Source organism: Leopardus geoffroyi, chromosome E3, assembly GCF_018350155.1.
Source record: "Leopardus geoffroyi isolate Oge1 chromosome E3, O.geoffroyi_Oge1_pat1.0, whole genome shotgun sequence".
Classification (NCBI taxonomy): Eukaryota; Metazoa; Chordata; class Mammalia; order Carnivora; family Felidae; genus Leopardus; species Leopardus geoffroyi.
This window is the reverse complement of record NC_059340.1, coordinates 28,960,456-28,984,582: the sequence shown is the minus strand read 5'-3', so window position 1 is coordinate 28,984,582 and position 24,127 is coordinate 28,960,456. Positions and strand designations below refer to the sequence as shown.

The window sequence follows — 24,127 nt, the reverse complement described above, 5'->3', positions numbered from 1 at the left end:
TCACAAACACTGTGTAGGATAGCGATGCTGGCGTGAGCTCAGGAGTCAGACTGCTTGGGTTCAAACCTTGCCTCTTCCATCGTCAGCTTTGTGACCTTGTTACTTAATGTCACTTCTTTGGAAATTGGTGATGGTAACGGTACCTCTCATCACAGGGATGTTGGGACCAAGGAATGAATCAAAGCAGGTGATGTTCAGAGAACAGTGCATGGTATATAGATCTGCCCAGTGTCTTTTCATTACTATTTGCTGTCAGAGTTCATTCTGAATGCTTTAGGTGGGTGGTAGAAATCACCTTCATTCTCAAAGGTGGATTAATCGTCCCTGGACGGAGATACGTCACAAACCGTCTGGAGCAACAGCAGCATTTTTGGGGAGACGAGGACTGTTGTCCCTGAGGGTGATGACCTGGAAGAGACTAACGCTCCTGGTTTTCCAAATGCCGAATGGGGAAAAAAAAAATCACATCACCCTCTGGCTCCATCTGTGTGTAGCTGCTGAGTACATGTGCACTGGGCCAGTTTCTCAAGCTGTTTCTCTTTAGGTGTAGAAGGTACAAGATGCAGATCTGTGGCTTATCCTGACCTCTTAATCTGGCTGTCATCCCTTATCTGCAATTGTGAGAACAGAACAAGTCTGCCGCCTCTTATCTACAAATCCCCAAATCCAGAAGCTCTGAAAGTTTTCCTTAATTCATTTGGTGCCAAAACCTTACTTGAACTGATGTGAAGTACTTATGATCTTGATGATTTCTCTCAGTGTGAATACTCTGGCTTTGATGCTGGGAAAATCACTGTATTTGATTATGGAGGGCACTGCCAGGGCCCCAGTGGGCGCGTAGGGACACGCGGGTGTCAGCGGTCCCCAAGACCCCGCCAGGCTGACGAGTTGCTAGGAAGACTCATGGCCCTGATTTGTACAGCAGGATGAGCAGAGGGTAAGGGCACAGGGGGCGGAGTCTGGGGGAAGCCGGTACAGACTTCCAAGAGTCCTCTCCCATCAGAGTTACACAGGATGCACTCAGTTCCCCAGCAGCAAGTTCTGACAACGTGTGAAATGTTACCAGCCAGGGAGGCTTGATAGAGACCGGACACCCAGGGTTTTTATCGGGGGCTGGTCACATAGGCAGACTCTGCCTGGCACAAACTTGCAGACTCCCAGAAGGCAAAGGGGGGGGGGGCGGTTCTGCGTAAACCATATCCTTTGTACAAAGAGTTGAGGCCCGGTGAGCCCCTCTTACCAGTCCTGAGAATGGTGGTAACCCTCCCCAGATCCAAGCTCCCAGATCCCAGCCAGGGGCCAAATTTGTAAAGCAGGCCTTTAAACAAGATAAAGCGCCGGGCTGGCTGTGTTAACTCTCTTCTGCTTAACGTCTCAATACCTTCCTAAAGTTCTAATCTGCGAAGCTCCTCTGGACCCCAGGGTTTCAGATAAGGGGCCTGCATGCTCTTAAAGGGGTTGTGGGACCCCAAGAGATGCTCAGGAATAAATCTGAAAGTTCCTAACAGCCCGTCACGGGGTAAAAGCAACACCGTTCTCCTGAATGCACTGGGCCAGGTCTGCGGAGTCCCTGTGGAGGGGCTCAGCTGGAAAGCCCTGTGTTGAAGGCCTGTGTTCTCTTCCGTCCTTAGAATCTGGGCCCCTCCGTCCTGGCCGGAGTGGCTGTGATGATCTTCATGGTTCCCGTCAACGCCGTGATGGCCATGAAAACCAAGACCTACCAGGTAGGGTGTCTGCCTCCATACGGCCCCACGCGGAGGCCCTTGCTGGACGCCTTTCCATTTGGATTTTAGCCCAGTTCTTTCTGCCCAGGCCCAGGGGTTCTCAGCCTCACATCCCTGCTGGGATCCCCCGAGGAGTTCTCGCAAATGCTGATGCCTGGGGTCTTTTTCCGGGATTCTGATTCACCTAATATGGATAAGGCCTGGGCATCAGTTCTTGAAGCTTCCAGAGTGATGACAACGGACAGCCAAGGTTGAGAACTCCCAAAATAGTTAGGCGTCACAGGCCAGTGACGAAAATCACATCCGTGGGCCTCCGAGAATTCCTTATTTCCCGCGGAATTTAGTCATTTATGTGTTTTATGTGCATTTTCAAGAGTGGAATAAAAACTAACCTTGACTCCCCGCCGCCCATTACCTTATGCTAGCCCTTCCACTGTTTTCAGAAATGCTTTTTAACTTTTAGAACATCCAAGTAACAACAGCGCATGCCTTTTCCTTATAAAAGATGTTCAGTGGATACACAGTGTGTAGATTAAAAGGGAATGCCCCCTTCCCTGCTCCCTCAGTCCCAGTGAACACACCAAAGCAAAGCCTTCTAGAACTTTACATGTATTTATAGAGAGATCTCATTATCTAGTTGGGTCTGGTGTGTTTTTTGTGTGTGTGTTTTGTGCGATTACCATCATATGTTTATACACCGACCCATTTGGCCAGCACGGTTTTAGCATTTGTCACCGCGTCTCAGGGATCTTTCTGTGGCGTAGTGTGGAGCCTGACTTCATTCTCTGGAGCTGGTGCGAGATGGTCCGAAACAGAGAGGGGTCGAGGTTTTTGTCTCTCATCCCCTATTGATGGCTGTTTATGATGTGCCTGTGGGATTTCAGCTGAGAGCGCTTGGCCACACCGATGACACAGTAGGAGAGATGCATCCCAGGACCTGGGTCCTGTTGGAAAGAGGCCTCAGCAGGTGCGGGTGGGAATAGGTTAAACAGTGAAGAGGCTCTGTCCCTACGGCCCTCCCTTGAAACCACTTCAGTCACTGGCTTCTGCTTCACGTGACAAAAAAAAGAAGCGTCCTCATCTGTGACCCAGGAGTGACCACGGCACTCGTGATAGGTTGAGAGCCTTCAGTGACTGGGTGCATGTCAGATGCATCTGGAAAATGCCAGATGGTATTAGCAGCATTTAACAGTGGTATGGCCCAGTAAAGAAGCTAAAAAAATGGAGGGGAAAATAAGTCCAGCATCATTATCTGTCTTGTGTTTGGATTAGCAGAGTAGGACCCCTGCCTTTCTTCTTTCCTGGACACCTGCTTCGCAAATCTAAATCTAATTGGTGTCTCTACGTCCAGCGGAAGGGATCCAAAGCAGTTTTTTCTCTGGTGTAAAAGAGAGTAGCATTCATAAGGATTGCAGGGTCGATTCCCCACCCTTCTGGGACAGCCTGGGGCCAGGGCCAGAAGTGAGCCCCTTGCTGTGGTGTTGATTGCTCCTGTCTCTCCAAAGGTGGCCCACATGAAGAGCAAAGACAATCGGATTAAGCTGATGAATGAGATTCTCAACGGGATCAAAGTGCTAAAGCTGTACGCATGGGAACTGGCCTTCAAAGACAAGGTGCTGGCCATCAGGCAGGAGGAGCTGAAGGTGCTGAAGAAATCGGCCTACCTGGCAGCCGTGGGGACCTTCACCTGGGTCTGCACACCTTTCCTGGTGAGTGAGGCCAACCTGATCCCGGCCCCCCCTCGCTTTATGTTTTGTTGTGTTTGCAAACCTACATATTTTTAAAAGGTCATGAGTTAGCGGGGCCCTCTTCTCCCACTCCCTTCACAAAGTGCTCCCTCCCCACAAATTTATGTTATTCAACAGCACTCAGTAGCTTCCAGCCCAGGGACACTCCAAAGTAGCCAGTTCCGGAACCGCTTGCTGGGCCCACGAGATAAGAAATTTGTGCCAGAATGTCAGTCAGGCTCCCTGCTTCCTTCCCTGAGAGCGTCTTCCTAAGAAAGCAGACCAGCTAAACCCAACGGTGTTCTTGGTGCCACATTTGGGCTACATTACAGCGTGAGCTTCTGATCTCTTGCCGGCTGGTCACAAACCGTGGAGGTGGCAGAGCCAGACGCACCGCACAGTGTCCTTGTTGACTGTCTGTCTGTCTCCACTAGAATGTCAGCTCCGGGAAGGCAGGGACTGTGTCTTCTCTGTTTACTGCTACACCCTCAGTGCGTTCAATAGTGCATAGTAGCTGCTCAACACATACTGGTCATTCACTGTAAAAAGAACAACAGGTGAAACGATTCAGAAAGTCCGAAGATGAAAATATATTGTCTTCCCTTCCATCTGTCCCTTTCCTCCAAAGCGACAGTTTCATGTATCTTTTTAGAAAAGAAATATTTGTGGATGTAGTTGGTAAAAAAAAATACTTTTAATATATTCACATAGAGTCATACATACTTAGTGTTCTATACCTCTTTTGTACTTTGAGATATGACCATTTCGTGCATTCACATCTGCTTCATCTGTTTGTTTATTTATTTTGGAAGAGAGAGCGCACATGAACAGGGGAGGGGCAGAGTGGGAGGGAGGGAGGGGGTGGGAATCCCAAGCAGGCTCTACACTGTCAGCACAGAGCCCGATGCAGGGCTTAAACTGATGTACTGTGCGATCATGACCTGAGCTGAAATCGAGAGTTGGACGCGTAACCGACGGAGCCACCCAGGCGCCCTGCTTCATCTGTTGTAATGAAGCGTGGATGTTCAGTGCATGAATGTGCCAGAGTGGACTTAAGCGATCTCTTATTGCTGACTTTTTAGGATAGTCCCTGTTCTTTGCTATTATGATCCGTGTTGCATTGAATGTTCCAATATGCAAGTCTTGAATCCTTTAATGGGTCTTTCCCTGGCTGGCCAACTTTGAAAGTTTAAAGACAAAGTTTCTACCCCTAGACCACGAGACCATATAAAGATGGGCTGTGGAAACCCCTTAGGCACAGTGCACTGTTACAAATAGTTAAGAATAGGGGCGCCTGGGTGGCTCAGTCAGTTGAGCGTCTGACTTCGGCTCAGGTCATGATCTCACGGTTCATGAGTTCGAGTCCCACGTCGGGCTCTGTGCTGACAGCTCAGAGCCTGGAGCCTGCTTCCGATTCTGTGTCTCCCTCTCTCTCTGCCCCTCCCCCACTCACACTCTGTCTTTCTCTATCAAAAATAAACACTAAAAAAGAAAAAAAAAAAAAGAATAGGGGCACCTGGGTGGCTTAGTGGGTTGAGTGTCTGACTTCAGCTGAGGTCATGATCTCCCCATTTCATGAGTTCGAGCCCCACATCCGGCTCTGTGCTGACAGTGCAGAGCCTGCTTGGGATTCTTTCTCCCTCTCTCTCTGCCTCTCCCCCACTCACACTGTCTCTGTCTCTCTCAAAATAAATACACTTAAAAAATGTATAGTTAAGAATCATGCCCCCGGGTTCATTTTTTTGTGTCTTTATATTTTTAATTATATCATGATTATTTTAATGCCGTCCTAATAATAACTTATTTCTCAGCCCTGTTGGCAAATATATATTCTTACGGGAGGTTTCTGTGAACTGCAGTCACACGTTTTCATAAATGGGAAGCTTTTCTATTACAGTATTATCAGCTTCATTCGAGTCACAGGTGGAATGTTTAAGGAAAGTCTTGCATTTTCAGGGTGAGTCAAAGTGTGTTCCTTCTGACGCTGGGTTTTTCATCAGGCTCGACTTCATGTCTCCCAGAGTCTGAACTCGCCCAGGAGGCAGTGGGGTGGAAAGCAGTGAGGATCCAACTCGAGCCCACATCAGAATCACCTGGGAGACTTGTTGAAACAAGACCCAGTAGGTCTGGGTGGGGCCTGAGTATTTGCATTGCTGCCGGGTTCCCTGGCATTACCGATTGCCCCTGGTTGGGGTCCACACTTTGAGGAGTGGAGTAGATGCCCACTGTTGACAGTGTGGTCCGAGGCCCAGTAGCATCAGCATCGCCAAGTCGCTTATTAGAAATGGAGACTCAGGCCCTACTGCAGACCGGCCTAAAACAGGATCTGAATTTACTGAACACCTCCGCCCCGCACCCAGGTGGCGGGTACGCACGTTGAAGTTTGAGAAACGCTGGCAAAAAGCAGAAGTGAGCAAACCTTTTCTACAAAGGAGCAGCCCGTAAACGTAGACATTCTGAGCCATCCAGCATCTGCCCCAACTCTTGTCGTCTGCCAGTGTGGCCGTGCATAATACCTCCATAAACGGACGTGGCTGTGTTCCTGTAAAAATGTATTTATAGACCCTGAGATTTGAATTTCATGTCATCTTCCTGGGTCATAAATTACTATTATTTTGATATTAAAAAAAAAAATGAATCGTGTAAAATGGTTTAAGCGCGTGGGCCAGACAAAAACAGGTGTGGAACCCTGGCTTGGAGTCTGGATGCCAGCTCACGGTGTGCCCTGAGGCCGGTCAGTCTACCTCCCTGCCTCTGGGTTTTTGCAAAAGAAACACGAAGGGGTTAGGCCACAGGGCTTGTCACGTGTGGGCCCCTGCCTGCCCCCCGCTCCCATGCCCACCCTGGACATCCCCAGCCAGTCATGGGGTTCTCTCCCAGGCAGCCCGCCAGGTGATTGCTGTCAGCTGACTACAGTTGGCACATGAAGTGACATCTTTTAGCTGTTCTGGGACTCCGAGTTCTGTTCGATCCTTTCTGGCTCACATGCGCCAGCCTTCTGGGCTAGAAGGTTCTGCTAGCTCATTCTTTCAGAACACTCCGGTCTCCCTAACTTTCTCCAGGTCTCTGATGGCTTTCTTTGGTTTTTAGAAGTAAAAAGTATTCGAAGACTGGATGGTGGTCATATAGGGTGTGCTTTTGATTATTTTTCCTTTAAACTGTTAAATAGTTTCTGTGTGTTTGTAACTATTAAATATTCTCCTTTGCACAGGTGATACTCATTTTTTTTTTAAGTTTAGTTTTGCTTATTTTGAGAGAGAAAGAATGCAAGCAGGGGAGGGGCAGAGAGGGAGGGAGACAGAATCCCAAGCAGGCTCTGTGCTGTCAGCTCGAACCACGACATCATGACTGAGCCAAAATCAAGAGTTGGACGTGGGGCCCCTGGGTGGCTCAGTCAGTTAAGCGTCCGACTCTTGGGTTCAGCTCAGGCCATGATCTCACAGTTTGTGAGATAGCATCAGGCTCTGTGCAATGTGACCATCACAGGTGTCTCCAGACTTTGTCAGGTGTCCCTCCAGTTGAGAACTGCTGGTCTGCAGGGAAAGGCACAGCCTTTTTCCTCTTCAGCCCTAGTCACTCAGCTTCTATCTTTTTTTTTTTTTTTTAGTGCACAGAAAGCCTGTGCATAAATCAGCATAGCAGTGACTATACATAATAAATGTAATTAAACCTATGCATCTCTTTTATTTACTTTATTTTCATACAAGTGATGGCAAATCATAAAGAAATCCAAGGCATTTTGAATTGTACTTTTTGTTTTTTCTCTAATAGGTAAAGATCTGCAGCCAGGGGGAGTAAGTGACAGGGTTTTTTTAATCTGTGGGTTTGGTTAGACTTCGGACGGGGAAGCCTTTTCCCATGACTCTTGGTTCTGGTCCTCTGGTCCTCAGGTCCTCTGACCCAGTGTATTGTTTCTAGCTTGTCCCCTGTATGTGCTGACTTTTCACTTCCCGTCTCCTGCCCTAGCCTCTGCCAGAAACCCATGGCCCAGGAGATGCTTGAGAGGGGGACTGGCTTTTCTGGTCCGTGAATTTGCCACTCACTACGGGGGAGTGGGGATGGGGGAAGGCAGGGGCAGCGGGCTCCCAGAGGTGGAGTCCATTAAGTTGCTGGGCATGAAACCGATGAGCCTGGGTGTCACTTGGGGACCGTGGCCCCGGCCCAGACACCTAAGCCTCTGACTACATTAGGATGAAATATGTAGCGTTTGGTTCTCTTGGAAGGTGTTGGCCTATTCTTTCCACTGGCAGATTCCTGCGCTTCAAGAATGATGAGGTGTTTACCCCCCAGTAGGGTTGATGGAAGACAGAGGCCTAGGGAGGTCAGACAGGAGCAGGGCTGACATTGTGGCGGGATTAATGGGCCTGTTTTTCTGAAATGCAGAGCCTGGCATCTATCATGTACGCTTAATGCACTTTGCTAACATAGTAGCCCCAGGCAGCCGTCAATATTTAGCATTTTCTGTCTTAGAAGATTTATGAGCTTTTCGCCTTCTACTTACCCTGTATCTCCCTTCGTTAGGACGATTATCATTCCATATGGCAATTATTCTCTGCTGATCAGATCATACATTGACTTATCTTTTTTTTTTTTTTTTTTTTCCCTCTGCTTGTATCTCTGGGCAAGTGGTACGCATTCATTAAATGTAATGTGGAGGAAAACCTGAATGAGTAAAAGATGTGAATAAGCCATGTTAGGAACTATTTTTCAATTGGCAGAAACCTAACTCCAACTGACTAGAGTTAAAAAAAAAAAAAAAAGTGGGATTTTTAAGTCACAAAATTGAAAAGTATAGGAAAGTGCTGGTTTTGAGCATGAGTGGGGTTTCAGGAATGGCTGGATCTAGGTATTTCAAAGGGAGTGACCCCCCTCTCTGTCTCTCAGCTCTGCATTCTCCATGGGGTTTTCTTCTGGGCAGTTCATTTATGGCCAAAGTCATGTCCTGATACTCGGAGAGATTTTGTTTCCCAAAAGAAAATTGCGGTATTGTAACCACACGCAGGAATGGATGCTGGGCAGACAGAAAGAACACAGGTCCACACACACAAGAGGAGTTGGGCTGGAGTAGATGGGCTCACCTATGAGCTGCATTTCTCAATGTGGAGGCACTCTTAGCTCCTGGAGCGGCACCCTTGTCCTTCATTGCTTGCAGAAAACTCCTCACCTCCTTGACTTTCACCCATTACAAGGCTGTGGCACATTCCAGCCCCCAAGTCGCCTACAGCCCCAGTCTTTGCGCTGACCCCACTCGCCTCCGCACACGTCCGGATACCCCGCTGCTGGAGAGAACTCCGTTGACACCTGCTTCCCCCAGACTGTGAGTCTCAGGAACGCCCAGCCTGCCTCGCTCCCCGCCACACAGTGCCGGTACACAGCAGGTGCTCAATTAGTCATTGAGGAAGAATGAACTCCACTTCCTGGAGAAGCCAGGGCTGTGGAACTGATGGGCCACGTGCGGTTGCTCCCTGTCTTCATGCGGATAGTAAATACACCATATAGCACGCTAATCCGTGGGGCTATGGAAAAGAAAAAGATGCGAGACAGAGGAGTAGGGAGGGCTTGTGGTTTTAAAAAGGGTGGTTGAGCGCCTCACTGAGGAAGTGACGCTTGAGTAAAGGCCCGGTGGAAGTGAGGGCCCCTGCCAGGGAGAGGGAAAAGCACATGCAAAGGCCCTGTGGCAGGACTGTGCCCATCTCATAGAGGGAATAGTCATGGGAGGCCACTGGGGCTGGAATGGCACCAGTGGGCGGAGGATAGGAGAGGAGGTCAGGCAAGTTACAGGGAAAGGATTTTACAAACCAGACAAGCCCTGGGGCCTGAGTCAAGACTTGGCTTCTCCACTAAGTAAAGCAGACTGACTTTAGGGAGGTGGTTTTTTTGTTCTTAGTTTTTTGGGTTTTTTTTTGCTGAGATATAATTCACTGTTTTAAAGCATACAACCCAGTGGTGTTTAATATGTTCACAAGGTTGTGCAACCATCAGCGCTGTCTAGTTCCAGAACATTTCTAACAGCCCAGAAGGGAACCCTGTAGTCACTGACAGTCCCTCCCTACTCTCCCAGCTCTAGCACACGTTAACCTACTTTTTTTTTTTAATGTTTATTTATCTATTTTGAGAAAGAGAAAACAAGCAGAGAAGGGTCAGAGAGAGGGAGAGAAAGAATCCTAAGCAGTTTGCCAGTGTGGAGCTGAACCTGGGGCTCGAACCCCCGAACCGTGGGATCATGACCTGAGCCAAAATCTAGAGTTGGACGCCTGACCCACTGAGCCACCCAGGCGCCCCACTCATCTCCTTTCTGTCTCTGTAGTTTGCCTCTTGTGGACGTTTCCTATCCCTGGAATCACATAAGACACGGTCTCTGATGCTCGTTCTGGCTTCTCTTTGATTTAGCATCGTGTCTTCATGGGTCATCCATATTGTAGCACGTGTCAGCACTTCATTCCTTTTTATGGCTGAATACTGTTCCTTTGTGTGGATCTATCGGGCATTTTGAGTGAGAGTGTCTTCAGCTGAGAGGCTAGTGCGTCATGTAGCTTGTTGATGTCTCAGAGCCAGAACAGGAACCAGCTCCAGCTCTCCTTTGCAGTGCCTTGCCCTTGGGGCCCGGTGAATAGATTCTTGGGAAGAGTGGACCAAGGAGTTTGGACTGGGTCCTGTAACCAGAAATAAAAACAGCTGCCATATATTGCGTTTTACCGTGTCCCGGGCAGCGTGCTAAGCACTTTGCTTAAATGCCTGCTTTGTCGCGGCCCCCAGCCCTGTGCACGTGGAGCGGATTCCCTTATTTTGTAGATAGGAAAGCAGAGGCTTGCTTGGAGTCGGGAGGTGACACAGGGTCACACAGCTGATTCCCGGCAAAGCTGTTGGTTTTCATTTTTAAGCTGTGTTACCCTCCGGTAGGTAGCAAAGAAATGAGGCAGCAGACACCCTGAAAATGCCCTGGACCACTGCCGCACCAGGGACAGGGCTCAAACTCAGACATCCTGGCTCCCAGCAGCCTGCTCTGAGCTTAGAAAGGCAGAGGCCTGGGCAGTTTATTTCCCACAGGGAAAGCCTTTAATGGCTCTGTGATCCTGGGGCTGATGTGGGGGGCAGGGACTTGTGTCTGTCTGTCGAGGTCCAGGGTTGTCCAGATTGCTTCTGATAGCGTGTCCTGGGTGATCTCGTGGGACACCTGTTATTGGCCTCGCCCGGCAACACCTGGCAGTTCTGTGTCGCCAGCAGTAATGGGAGAGGCACAGAAATCCCCCTGGTGACCTCATGCCTCCCTCCCCAGCTGAGCAGCCCGGCCCTGGGTTATTGAGGGCGTCCTCCCTTTCTCCTGGTCAGGGAGGTAATGTGCTGCTGTCTCAGACAACTGAACCCCCATCCTGGTCGGCCTGCAGCCTGCATAGTAAAATCCCAGGAGGCACCCCAGGGCTTAATGCAAGTCTGACTTCTGGGAAAAGTGGCCGTTATTTTTGTTTTCCCTTTTGTTTTTTAATTTTTTTTTTATATTTATTTTTGAGAGAGAGAGAGAGAGAGAGAGAGAGAAAGGGTGAGCGGGGGAGGGTCAGAGAGAGAGGGAGACACAGAATCCAAAGCAGGCTCCAGGCTCTGAGCCGTCAGCACAGAGCCCGACATGGGGCTCAAACCCACGAACCATGAGATCATGACCTGAGCCGAAGTTGGACGCTTAACTGACTGAGCCACCCAGGTGCCCCTCTTTTTTTTTTTTTTTTTTAATGTTTTACTTAGTTTTGAGAGAGCGCAGGCAGGGAACGGGCAGAGAGAGGGAGAGGAACAGAGGATCCACAGTGGGCTCCACGCTGACAGCACAGAACCTGACGTGGGGCTCGAACCTCAAGATCATGACCTGAGCCGAAGTTGGACACTCAGTCCACTGAGCCACCCAGGTGCCCTGATCCCCCTCCCCCCCCCTTTTTTTTTTAAATGTTCCTTTCCCGGGGATATAAAATCATAAATTCTGTGAGCTGGAAGGAACTTGAAATAGTGGCATTCTCTGTCGCCTCCACACCCATTTCACGGATCAGGCATGTGAGGCATGGCGAGAGGAGGTATCCTGCCTGGGGATTGTCCTAGGTACCGAGAGTGCTGCCCGGGACAAACCCCACGCCTGACTTGGTGGAGGTTATGTTGTAGTGCAAGAGACCGACAACAAATACCTACAGTCCTGCAGTAAAAGGTAGCAGTAGGTGCTGTGACATGCGGGAGGTGCCATAGATGCAGTCACAGGGTTGTTTCAGGCAGAGGGGGGTGGGGTGGCCTGTCGGAGGGTCAGCGGGAGGAGCCAGGCCACGGTCTGGATGGAAGGTCGTTTCCGGCAGAGAAGGTTGCAGGGGCAACGGCCCAGAGGTGCGATTCCACTCCTGAGGAATTGTCTGAATATCTGTACGGTGTGTTTTGGAGAAGGCTGGTACAGAGGCCACGATTTCCAGCTCCTGGCCACTCACCTGTCTAGTTCTTTGAGTGTTTAGTGAGTGCTTGCCGTGTCCTAGACACTGTCTTAGGCGTTTTCCCCTGCCTCTGGCGGCCTGTCACGGGGCAGGCCTGACCACACTGCCCAGGGAACACAAGTCAGTAAAGGACGCTCTGTTTGCAGGTGGCCCTGTCTACATTTGCCGTCTACGTGACTGTCAATGAGAACAACATCCTGGATGCCCAGAAAGCTTTCGTGTCCTTGGCCTTGTTCAACATCCTCCGGTTTCCCCTGAATATTCTCCCCATGGTCATCAGCAGCATCGTGCAGGTACTGGGGTGGGGGTGGGGGGTCGGGGAGGGATTCTCTGGGGACCTGAAGCAGGAGGGGAAATGACGCACATCCCCCTCTGTACCGCTCCCTCTGTGTGACCCGTCCCACCGTGCCCGGTTGGCTCGACGAGGCCCCCACGGGGGGCTTTCGTGCTGTTTTGCTCATAGCCCAAAGAAAGGAATCCGTTTTACCTCTTGGCAAGGAACTCACATTTGAGGATACAAAGCAAATATTGAATGCAGCCAGGTGCTCTGTAAGATTCTGAAATATTTTATCCTGTTCTGATCTGGTCTGTTCCACCCTGCCCTATCTTCACCTGCTTTTTCAAAGAATGCACCTCTGGACTTACTAAATTGATTTCACAACCCACTGATGGGCCTTGACCCACCATTGGAAAAACCCCAACCCAGACCCACCCAGAGTTAATAAGGTCCACGCAATGACCCTGTAAAGAGAGGAAACCGGCCACTTAGTCGCTCTGTGACGCTCCCACCACTTTCCTGCCGGCAGTATTTTTCGCGTTTTTCTCACCAGTGTTGAACACGTTCATGTTGAAAACCCCATTTTCAGCCACAGATCAGCCTTAAGATTGGGTTGTACAGCTCTATGGGTATGCTTTATTAAAAAAATAATAAAATAAGCAAGGAAATGGGGATTTCTGGGTGGCTCAGTCAGGTAAGCATCTGACTTCGCCTCAGGTCATGAGCTCATAGTTAGCTCATGGGTTAAAGCCCTGTGTTGGGCTCCATGTGGAGCCTCCTTGAGATTCTCTCCCTCCCTCTCTCTCTCTGCCCTTCCCCCACTTGTGCTTTCTCTCTCTCTTCCAATAAATAAATAAACTTAAAAAAAATAAGCCAGCAAATAAAACCCCCTTTTATTATGAATAAATTCAGATGTATACACAGGTAGGGAGAGAACAGTATAATAATAATGAACTGTGTGTAGCACTCCCCCAGACTCAACATTTTGCCACACTTGGTTCATCTAAATCTTCTTGTCTCCTCTCCTGCCCCACTTCCTTCCTTCCTTTCTCTGCTGAAGAAACTTATTTATTTATTTATTTATCTATCTATCTATCTAAGATTTTATTTTTAAGTAAGCTCTACACCCAACTCAGGGCTTGAACTCACAGCCCTGAGATCAAGAGTCGCATGCTTCACAGACTTAACCAGCCAGGTGCCCCTGAAGAATTTCAAAGCAAATCCCAGACCTCTTGACATTGTACCTATAAATGCTTCAGCATAAGTTTCTTCTGCTTTGTTTTTTTTTTTTCAACTTCTCTTTAGGGAGATAGAGTTGATAAGTACCGTTGCTTAAATTCAAGGTACACACAGCGTGTTGATTTCATATGCTGGCGTATTGCAATGGCATTACCTCTGGCATGTTACCTAACACCTCTGTCACATCACATGATTTTCGTTTCCTTTTTCTGGTGGCAACCAGTAAGATGCCAACTTGAAGTTCATAAACAGTGTTGTTGACTGTGGTCACTGTGCATTGTATCTCAGGGACTTAGTTATCCACTGGTAGCAAGTTTTTTAAATTTTTTAATTAGTATTTTTTTTAATCTTTATCTACTTTTGAGAGAGAGACAGTGCGAGTGGAGGAGGGACAGAGAGAGAGGGAGATGCAGAATCCGGAGCAGGCTGCAGGCCCTGAGCTGTCAGCATAGAGTCTTAGACAGGTCTCAAACCCACGGACTGTGAGATCATGACATGAGCTGAAGTCGGACGCTTAACCGACTGAGCCACCCAGGTGCCCCCACTGGTAGCAAGTTTTTAACCCTTACGCGGGACCACTGCCTTTGGTCATTGTTTCTACAAGTCCCTTGTCATCTGGGACAGTCCCCCTGCCCTCTTTTCTAATACGAGTCGTGGGCTTTTAAAGGAAAACAAACAAGAACCAAAACCTGTTGTGTTTTTTATTCTAAGTCCCGCTCTTGTAGGAAACGCAGAGCCTCCAGAAATGAGGGAGGATGTGGGCCCCTCCACACCCAGAGGAAACCACTGAAAGTCAGCCTCGGTCTGTTTTCGCAAAAACGCTTTTAAAAATAACTGCACCCTGTAATTGCCTTCTCTGTAGGCGAGTGTCTCCCTCAAACGCCTCAGGATCTTTCTGTCTCACGAGGAGCTGGAGGCCGACAGCATCGAGCGGAAGCCTGGCAAAGACGGTGTGTGTGTTTGGTTCCTCTGTACCTCGAAGGCTACCCTTGGGTTTGGCTGTGCCCAGAAGCCCGTCTGCGAGGCCCCAGGGAGCGGGGGCTCTGCAGAGTGGGGTGGCCTTATCTTGCACCGCCCAGGCGGCTGAACTTCAGCTTGTTTCCTTGGTGTGTCCTCACCGAGAGGCAGCTGGAGGTGAGGCCTCCCGCCGAGGGACAGGATCCAGAGCTCAGATCTTGATTCTGTTCTGGGCAGATGGGCGGGCAAACCAAGGACAGATGTTGGGAGACCAGCTCCAACCTTCTAGCTCTGTGTCCTTCGGCAGGTCACTTCACTGCTCTGAGCCTCAGTTTCCCCATATGGGTCACGAGGACGAAGGTGCCTTTCTCTAGCAGGGTGTTAACGTGGATTTTTATCGTTGATTGGGTTTTGTTTTGTTTTGTTTTGTTTTGTTTTTGTAGCTTACTAATTTATCCTTTCCTCATCAATGCCCCTGAGTGGGGATCTTACTCATGGCTATATCTCTAAGCACTTAATCATAAATATTCATAGCATTACCAGCAGTGACTGCTTTCACTTAAGTGACGCTCCTGTCACGCACTTTCTGCTCTAAGGACGTGCAGACACTACCCCACCCGCTGCTCACACATCACACAGAGGAGCTGTGGAAACCCCCATTTTACAGATGAGGAAACTGGCCTAAGTGACCTGCCTGAGATCACACAGCTAGTTAGAAGTAGAGTCAGAATTTGCACCCACAGCCGGCCAGTGGAATCTGTGCTCCAGTCCACTGGACAGTGTCTCCCTCACTGAGCTTTATTGAGCACCTACTATGCACCAAGCAGCACAGCTCTATGTGGTCCGTCTCATTATTATCGGTCCTAGTCGACAGATGAGGAAAATGAGGCACAGAGAAGTAACTGGCTCAAGGCTCTCCAGCTAGGACATGGCCACGCGGGGATTGGACTCAAACAGTCAGGCTCGGGAGCCCAATAAATACTGTCCAAGGCATGAATGTGTGCAGACGTTGGTTGTAAGGTACAAGTAGTGCCTGGCACCAAGTAGGCATTCAGATGTCTTCGGTGGTGTGTGCAACGCTTAGCCCAGTGCCTGCTGACCCAGTGGTTGTGGTGGCCGTTATGTCCCTAGCGTAAGAGAGGAGCGATCTGGGACATTTCCAACTCACCCGTCTACGGCCAGGTTCCCCAGCCTCGGCACTGCTGCCACTCAAGGCCAGATGGTCCTTTGCTGTGGCGGGGGGGGGGGGGGGGGGGGGGGGGGGGCGGTCCTCTGCTTTATAGGGTGCTGAGGGGCATCCCGGGCCTCCACCCACTAGATGCCAGTAGCATCCACCCCAGTTTTGACAACCAAAATTGCCTCGAGGCATTATATCCCTTGGGGGGCAAAGTTGCCCTGGTTAAGAACCACTGCTCACTGGATGCTGGAATCTTCTTCTCAACATTCCTGGCCTGTGGTTACCAGTTTCTGCCATCCTGAGGACCTAGTCTCCCCCCTCCCCTCTTTCCATCCTGAGGACCTAGTCCCCCACCCCCACCCCCCCGTAAATGGTACGGTGCCATCTACTCCTGGTCACATTTCTCTGTCTAACGCAGGCCTGAAATTTGGGACAGCCCATGGAGGTTTCAGAGTAGTAAAATTGCTCACAATTACCTGCAAGTGTCCTGTTCGAAGACCCCTAGGCCTCTGGAAAACCCCAGGCTTCCTCGTGTGGTCCGGGCCTCAGCACCCCCTTTCCACCCTAATGACAGTCTCCTAGGCTGTTTGACTTATTGAGATGTTTATCCACACTCCCTGGGTGCCAGATGGGGCCACTTTGGCCACTCCTGGCCGGGTCTGGCGGTTTTCTAGCTTGTCTGACTCAAGTGGCTTTTCTTTAAATTCCTTAAATAGCACCTTCCAGTTTCCTCCTTGGTCTGTGTTCTACCAGGACGGGACGGGACAGGGAGGCCTGGGGACCGGGCTCGTTAGGTTAGGTTAACCAGTAACTTCCTCTTGCAATGGGCTTTTGTTTCTTCTCTGTGTGGGAGAATTTACTTCTTTATTTGACAGCTTGAAACCACGCCCATCTTATCTCTAGGTGGTTTTGCGGAGGCTCATAATGAAGGGTCAAAAAAAAAATTTTTTTTTTTTTAAGTAAGGAGGCATAAAGTATAAAAGGGAGAGAAGGGGAGAGAAAGTGAAGGAAGAGGTGCTGGGAGCTTAGAATCCCGAGGAGCCATTATCCACAGAATGCGGGCTTTGTCTTACCGCTCTTCCCTCCCCCATCCACCCTGTGATACCCCACCTCCCGTTCCACAGCCTGCTTTTTCACAGTTCACGTGCCTGCTGTTTCAGGAAGTTGGACCTGCTGCCATGTGAGCAGGGGTGGCGGGAGAAGGGATCCAGGGAGGTGCATTAGGAGGCCACCCTGCAATCCAGTAGCTCTGGGCCAAGGACCCCACTTTGAACAGAAAGCAAGGGCCTACGGGGTGGTGAGGGCCAAGGGCCAGGCCCACCCGATGGAGAGAAGTGCTTGTTCCCTGTTGACCCTGGCTTCTGCTCAGCGTCCCCAGCCAGAGCTGCCCGATCTTCCCAAGATGGGGGGACGGGGACCTCAGAGCTATGAGTAAACCCCAGGGGCTCCCCCCACCCTGTGCGAGATGGGCATCTGGATGGTGTAACCTTCAAGGCAGAGCCCTGTTGTGGTTCCTTCTGCTTTGTGGGTCTGGTTGGGGTTCTTTAGAAACCAGAGCTAATGTAACCAGATAATGTCTAGTGCAAGTATCTAGCACCTGCCATTGAACTTTAAAAAAGATGAGGAAAAAAAAAAAAAAAAAAAAAAAAGAGCCTCCTGCTCGTGCTCAGTCCCTAGGCTTCATCTATGTCTGACCTGTTGTGTCTGGTGCTTTTCAGGTGGGGGCACAAACAGCATCACTGTGAAGAATGCCACGTTCACATGGGCCAGGAGTGACCCTCCAACGCTGAATGGGTAAGCCAGGACGTGGAGAGAGCCAGGAGGCTCTGGTCAAATGTGGATTCCAGTCAAACTCTAGCTCTTTGACCCTGAATAAGCCACTGTGCCTTTCTGAGCCTCAATTTACCCGTCGGGGAAATAGGTCTAGTCCTACCTGTCAGGGCTGCAGGAAGGAGCAGATGAGAGTGTGCTGGCACAGAGGGTTCCCTTGGATTGTAAAAGACAGAAACCGTGCACAGATGGGTTTGGGCAACAGTTTTTGGCTTGCATAACTCAGAGCCACTGTCAGGTACAGCATGATCCAGGGACTCTGTGCCATCAGGATTCTCTCCATCTTGACTTTGTTTGGTTTCCCTGTGTGCTGCTTCCTTCTCAAGCTGCCTCCCCACTCATGATGGGAAATAGACCCCGTCAGCTCCCAGTGTGCCTCTTACTTCGGTGGGAGACCCAGCTGGCTCTTATTGGTCCAGGTTGGGTCATGTGCCCCTCACTGAGCCAAACACTGTGCCAGGAGAGGTAGAGCGTACTGATTGGCCAGGCTGGGTCTAAGGCTGTGATGCTACAGGTTGCAGGCAGGCTTGGGTCTGCTGAAAGGAATTTTTGTCGGAAGGGATTTGTCAGGATGGAATTGTTCTCTGTCCTCTCCCAGGCCTACAGCTGCCGAGTCACCCTTCCTTGCCACCTCTCCATCTGGTACCAAAGCACAGTGTCCAGGAATTGACCTGGTTCCCCAGGCAACTTGTCAAGTGCCTCTTGTTTGTTTCTGAGCCGGGGAGGCCTTTCTCACTGGCTCTGTCAGGCTTCCTCAAAGGAGTCCCCAAAATACAGGGCCAGAAGGAACCTTTTTAGGGGCCAAATTTATCCCCCATGCCCCTTCAGAATTACCTCCTCACTGGGTAGCCGAATTATTGCTGTATATCGACTGAGGAAGCATGGGGGACAGACTCTCTAGAGAAAAGAATCTTGGTAAAATTCTTTCTACACCTGGAAAATTCATGGTGGGGCTGCATGCTTGGGAAGTTCTTCCTTATGTCTAACTTGGCTCCTGCCTGCTTCAATTTTAGCTTTTCTCTCTTGTCTTTTTGTTCCATGCGCCCCACCCCCACTTCCGCTCTTGAACTCCCCAAACCTTTCCCCACCCAAACCTTTTCTCTCCTCACCCTATAAAAATAATCCATTCTCACCTGGACAGTCACAGGAGCCGCCTCGCTGGGCGTCCTCTTCTGTTGTGGCCCCCTCATCCATTCGCCCCTCAGCTCAGGAACAAAAGCATAATCGGTTCATGAGCTTTAAACAGTCAGCGATAGCAGAATCTAACGCTTGCACTAATATGTTGAAATCGTAACGGCATCCATCGAAAAGCACAGCCAGGGTGAGTGAACCCAAAGAGGCCCTGACTGCAGCCAGCGACTGGCCCGTGTCATTGGATGGGCGGTCTTGCCAGTGGAGCCTGGAGCTTACTGTTTTATTTGGGGTACCATCGTTTGTGAAAGGATGGTTTCCGTAGAGACGTGTTTCTCAGACTCGGATTCCTCCATGGTAGGGCCCCCGCTTCAAACTCCGAGGCCCCCAGCACAGCGAGCTTTGAGGTTTTCGGGCGTGCCTGCTGCCCACCCACCTCTTCAGGGCTGGCCTTACTCCCCTCTGCCTCGTCCTGTGCCGTCGACATGTCAAGCCCCGATCACACCTGTCCGTTCACACCCTGGGGCCTTCTCTTAAGCTCTTCCTGGGTTTCTGTGTCTGGTGCTGCTTACTCTTCCTTCAGAGTTCACGTTGAGGCTCCTGTCTGTCCCTCAGGTTGCCTGCATGGTTCATCTGGCCCCCGATCATGATCTGGCCGCCCAGGTGACTCCCGCTGCCTCTGCGTCTCTAAGACACGTGCGCATCCCAGCGCCTGCCTGGAGCCTCATGTGCCCAGGCCCTCGCACGCTCCCTGAGCCAAGCTTAGCAGTAGGGACAGCGGTGGTCATTTCCAGACCGGGAAGGCTCGTTCCAGCCCTGCCGTCCGCCTCTCTCCGCTCTGGGTACATCCAGGTCTGGTGGGTCACCACCTGTTCAGGCAAGGGTGTGGCTGAGGCAGAGCACATTATGTCATTTCAGCATTACCTTCTCCGTTCCGGAAGGTTCCTTGGTGGCCGTGGTGGGCCAGGTGGGCTGTGGAAAGTCGTCTCTGCTCTCAGCACTCCTGGCCGAGATGGACAAGGTGGAGGGCCACGTGTCTGTCAAGGTAGGACAAGGACTGGGGGGGGTGGGGTGGGGGCGTGGCTGGCCTGAGAGGAGAGTCAAGTGCGATGCTGTGTTTTGTTTCACGGTGGCCCCTGTGCAGGAAGCGAGAGCAGCGAGGTCTGCCTCCTTCTCTCTCACTCGCCCTGCTCTTCTCTGTGCCCCCTCGAAGGCAAGAGTTGATGTCGCTTATGTCCCGCTGTGTCCTAGCGCAGAGAATAGTGCCCAGCAAGTAGCAGACACTCAATAACACGGATGCTCCCTGGTCCACTCACTGTCTCTAATCCTCTCCCATCTCTGGCCCTCAGTGTGCATCTTGTGGTCTCTCTTGACACGTGAGTCCTTCTGGCTTGTTGTCTCTGTCTGTGGATCTGTGCCTGTTACCTCTTTTTATAAATGTAACAAAATGTAACATTTTTGATCTGTGTCTTTGGGATATTGTGTTGGAGAGTTCTTGTTAAGAGAGCTGTTTAAATTCTGAGTGTTTCCTTGAATTCTTAATAGAAGAATGGAAGAAGAACTAGAGATTTATTGGTTTTTAAAATGCACAGGACTTGGAGCTAAGTTGGAATATTCCTCAAGAGAGAATTTAAGAGGCTGCTTCAGTGAACACAATGAATCTCGCTGTAAGTCAAGAGCCTTGTTTTGCGTTTAGCTGATTCGCCATGAAGGAGTTGCCCTGGAGTAGGAAGCGTCCCTCGAAGTTTCCTGGCCACCAGTCCTTCAGCGTGGTCTGCTAGACTCATCTTGCGGTTGTTTGAGGAGGAGAGTTCTGGGCTCAGACAGGCTCGGGAGAGAATGCACATGCAGCTCCCCTCCCTCTTGGAGACTTAAAATAAACGTGAATAAAGTAAAGGTTCTGAGAAGTCCCACAAGGAGAAGAAAGCTGATTCAAGTTTGGTTAACCCAGTGTGTCCCAGGCATACTTGGCCCGTGCAACTATTTGCATCCCCAGAACTATTGTCCCTTGGAATCTCCTCCTAGGAATGCTGGTTTACGGAGTTGTTTTTATTTCAGAGCAAAGTCCTTTTTTTGTTCTTTGGATTTTTTGTTTTTGTTTTTTTGTTTGGTGTTTTTCTTTGTTTATATGAGGCCCTTTAGCCTGGTATGTATCGGTAGAAAAGTATACGTTACGTTAGTTGGGTCTACACTAAAGGCATTTATTTTTTTTTTTATTTATTTAAAAAAAAAATTTTTTTTTTTTTTTAACGTTTATTTATTTTTGGGACAGAGAGAGACAGAGCATGAACGGGGGAGGGGCAGAGAGAGAGGGAGACACAGAATCGGAAGCAAGTTCCAGACTCTGAGCCATCAGCCCAGAGCCTGACGCGGGGCTCGAACTCACGAACCGGGAGATCGTGACCTGAGCCGAAGTCAGACGCTCAACGGACTGAGCCACCCAGGCGCCCCATACACTAAAGGCATTTAGCTGCGGTTTTCAGAAATATTCCGTCGCTGCTTTGAAAGTACACGTTATAAAGTGAGCCTAATGGGCAGTGTGCCCTACGTTTCTGGAAGTAGACTCCAAACTGTCCACATTGTGTTCTGCTTCGTTAATGCGTTTCCACCACTGTAGCGCTCTTGACGTGTCGGGCTGGATGCTTTTCTGCTGTGGTGGGCTTGTCCTATGCTGTGTACCATCCTTAGCAGCATTCCTGCCCTCTGTCCACTAGATGCGGATAGCAGACTCCGGTTGTGATAACCAGGAGTGTCTAGATGTTGTCACACGTCCCCCAGAGAGCAAAATTTTTTAAAGTAAAAAAAAAAAAAAAAAAGGCTTTAAATGCAGAAATGATGCATCTGGAAGTTGAGGGTGCACTGAGTATTTGGTTTGATGAACTGATTTCTCTGACTGGTTATTTTGCCCTGCAAAGGAGCATGCTAGAAATGTGTTTAAAATATTAATTTTCTCCAAATATTTTACTTGGGTATGCCGTGTCTGAATTTTCTGTGGGTTCTGTGGTGAGACTTTGTGACATTTTGGCCTCTTGTCAGTTCGGGTATTAGTTTAGTTATTTATCTGAGAATGAAGATTGAGATTTGAAATACCTGGGTCCCTCTGCCAACCGTATCCCTCTAGAATTCCGTTATGGAAGAACCTTCACTCGTAGCGGTTCCTGGGTGGCTCAGTCGGTTAAGTGTCCGACTCTTGGTGGGCTTAGGTCGTGATCTCACGGTTTGTGAGTTCAGGCCCCACATCGGGGTTTGCCCTGGCAGCACAGAGCCTGCTTGGGATTCGCTCTCCCCCCTTCTCTCTGCTGCTCGCACACATGCACGCTCTGTGCACCTGCCTCTCTCTCTCTCTCTCTCTCTCTCTCTCTCTCTCTCTCTCAAAAATAGATAAGCATTTAAAAAAAAAAAAAAAGAATCTTTGCTCCCCTTGCCCTTCCAGTAAAGCCCAGGCCCCTCACCCGGATCCCTGGCCTGGGGTGGGCCAGCCCTTGCTGCCCTCCAGCTCACTCCTACCTGTCTTCCCCTTCACACGATGTTCCAGTCATCCTGGCCTTCCTGTTCCTTGGATGTGCCAGGTTCTACTTGTCTCTGGACCTTTGCGCATGCTGTTCCCTCTGACTGGAATGCTTTTCCATTTCTCCTTTGTCACACCAACTAACCCTCACCTGTTGGTCCTTTGAAACAGATGATTTGACATAGAAGTAACCTTGATTAAATTTCATCAAGAATATTTCCCCAAGGAATCCTTCCCTGATGACCCAAGCTAGGTCTCTCTTTTCAAAGGACTTTTTTTTTTTTTTTAATTTATTTATTGAGAGAGAGACAGAGAGAGAGAATCCCAGGTAAGCTTTATGTTCAGCACAGAGCCCAGTGCAGAGTTCAGTCTCACAACTGTGATATTATGACCTGAGCTGAAATCAAGAGTCAGACGCTGAACTGATTGAGTCATCCTGGCTCCCTTTTAAAGGACTTTTTATTGATGTATGTATTTATTTTTACTTATTTATTCTAAAGTTTGTTTATTTGAGAGGAACAGACAGCATGAGCAGGGGAGGGGCAAAGACAGGGAGAGAGAGAAAATCCCAAGCAGGCTCTGTGCTGCCAGCACAGAGCCCAGTGTGGGGCTTGAACCCACAAAGTCGTGAGATAATGACCTGAGCTGAAACCAAGAGTCAGTCACTTAACCAACTGAGCTTCCCAGGTGCCCCTTAAAGGACTTTTTAAAGGACTCGTTTTTTTTCTCTCTTAGCATTTACCCCAAACTGTAATCAAATAATTTTTTTTTTTTTTTATCATGTCAGGGACTTCTTTTTTTTTTTTTAAGTTTTTTTTATTTTTGAGAAACAGTGCAAGTGAGCAAGGGCAGAGAGATTGGGAGAGAGTCCGAGAATACCACAGAAGGACAGAGAGAGAGAATCCCACACAGGCTCTCCAGTGTCATTGTAGAGCCTGAATCGGGGATACAGCTCACCCGATTTGGGGTTTGAACTCACAAACCATGAGATCATGACTTGAGCCGAAGTCGGATGCTTAACTGACTGAGCCACCTAGGTGCCTCTCTTCTTGAGAGGCAGGAGTTTTGTTCACTGCTAGAGGCATTTAGTGAATTCTTAACTAAATACAGAACTGTAATCTCACTAATGCGGATTTCCGCTCTTGAATTCCTGATGTTAGAGTCTGTGACTGACCTAGTGTGGGGTCTGATCCCAGGTCTGGCATCTGAGTCTGTCGTGACTCAGTTTCCCCCTTGCTGAGCATCTCGGGAAGTAGAATCCTCCTGGCGAGTGGATGGGTCAGCTGCCATCTTGTTAACCAAGTCTGTCTGTCTGTCTTGCTGCCTTCTGTATTTGCTGCCTAGGGCTCAGTGGCCTACGTCCCCCAGCAGGCCTGGATTCAGAATGATTCTCTCCGAGAAAATATCCTTTTCGGACGCCCGCTCCAGGAACGGTATTACAAGGCAGTGATCGAAGCCTGTGCCCTCCTCCCAGATCTGGAGATCCTGCCCAGCGGGGACCGGACGGAGATTGGCGAGAAGGTCCGTTGGTACAGCCTCAGCATGGCACCTGTATCAGTCAGCCACAGAATCTTAGGGGCTTGTGTTAAACACTTACTCTCCCTTTTGACTGTGGTTGGCTGACCCACACTGGGCTCAGTCAGGCAGCTCTGCTCCGTGTCACGGGCCAGCTGAGCTCGCCTCTAGGCCATGGGTTTGGCTGGGGTCCGCCCCGCATGGCTTCTTGCTGGGGCTTCGGCTGAAGGGGCGATAGCTCTACAGGGGGACACCCTTCTCATGGTGACAGCAGAAGCCCAAGAGAGACAGAAAAACCACATGGTGTCCCTTAAAGCATATTGTCCTTTTCACCTGGTCGAACTGAAAGATGGGAGAGCAGGAAGTGCCCTTCGCCTTTGCTGTCATGTGACTGTGGGGTCACATGACAGGGCGCTCTACAGGGAGGAGGGGTGCCAGTGATTCAGATGTCCACAGTCCCTTTGAAAGCAGCGATAATAGTAAAAATAATATGGTCGCCAGCAGCTGTTGGGCATTTACTCTGTGCCAGGTACCGTGATAGACATTTTTATGTATTTCATCCTCACGGCAAGCCCATGAGAGGGGA

At 49.7% G+C, this 24,127-nt stretch overlaps 1 protein-coding gene and 1 long non-coding RNA gene across 4 annotated transcripts in view; one reads left to right on the top strand and one right to left on the bottom strand.

Moving 5' to 3' along the window:
* ABCC1 (ATP binding cassette subfamily C member 1) overlaps positions 1-24,127 on the top strand; it is a 141,346-nt gene that overhangs the window by 76,680 nt on the left and 40,539 nt on the right. For all 3 annotated transcript variants that reach the window (XM_045460239.1, XM_045460240.1, XM_045460241.1), the window contains exons 11-17: positions 1,632-1,724; positions 3,230-3,433; positions 12,054-12,200; positions 14,286-14,373; positions 17,276-17,351; positions 19,437-19,563; positions 23,371-23,547. In XM_045460239.1, coding sequence (XP_045316195.1) covers positions 1,632-1,724; positions 3,230-3,433; positions 12,054-12,200; positions 14,286-14,373; positions 17,276-17,351; positions 19,437-19,563; positions 23,371-23,547 — 912 coding nt within the window. The remainder of the gene's footprint in view (positions 1-1,631; positions 1,725-3,229; positions 3,434-12,053; positions 12,201-14,285; positions 14,374-17,275; positions 17,352-19,436; positions 19,564-23,370; positions 23,548-24,127) is intronic.
* On the bottom strand, positions 5,899-8,631 carry LOC123588890. The gene is made up of 3 exons (XR_006708062.1): positions 8,530-8,631; positions 7,953-8,113; positions 5,899-5,993 (listed from the first exon to the last, which is right to left on the bottom strand). It is a non-coding gene; the product is annotated as an uncharacterized LOC123588890 (long non-coding RNA).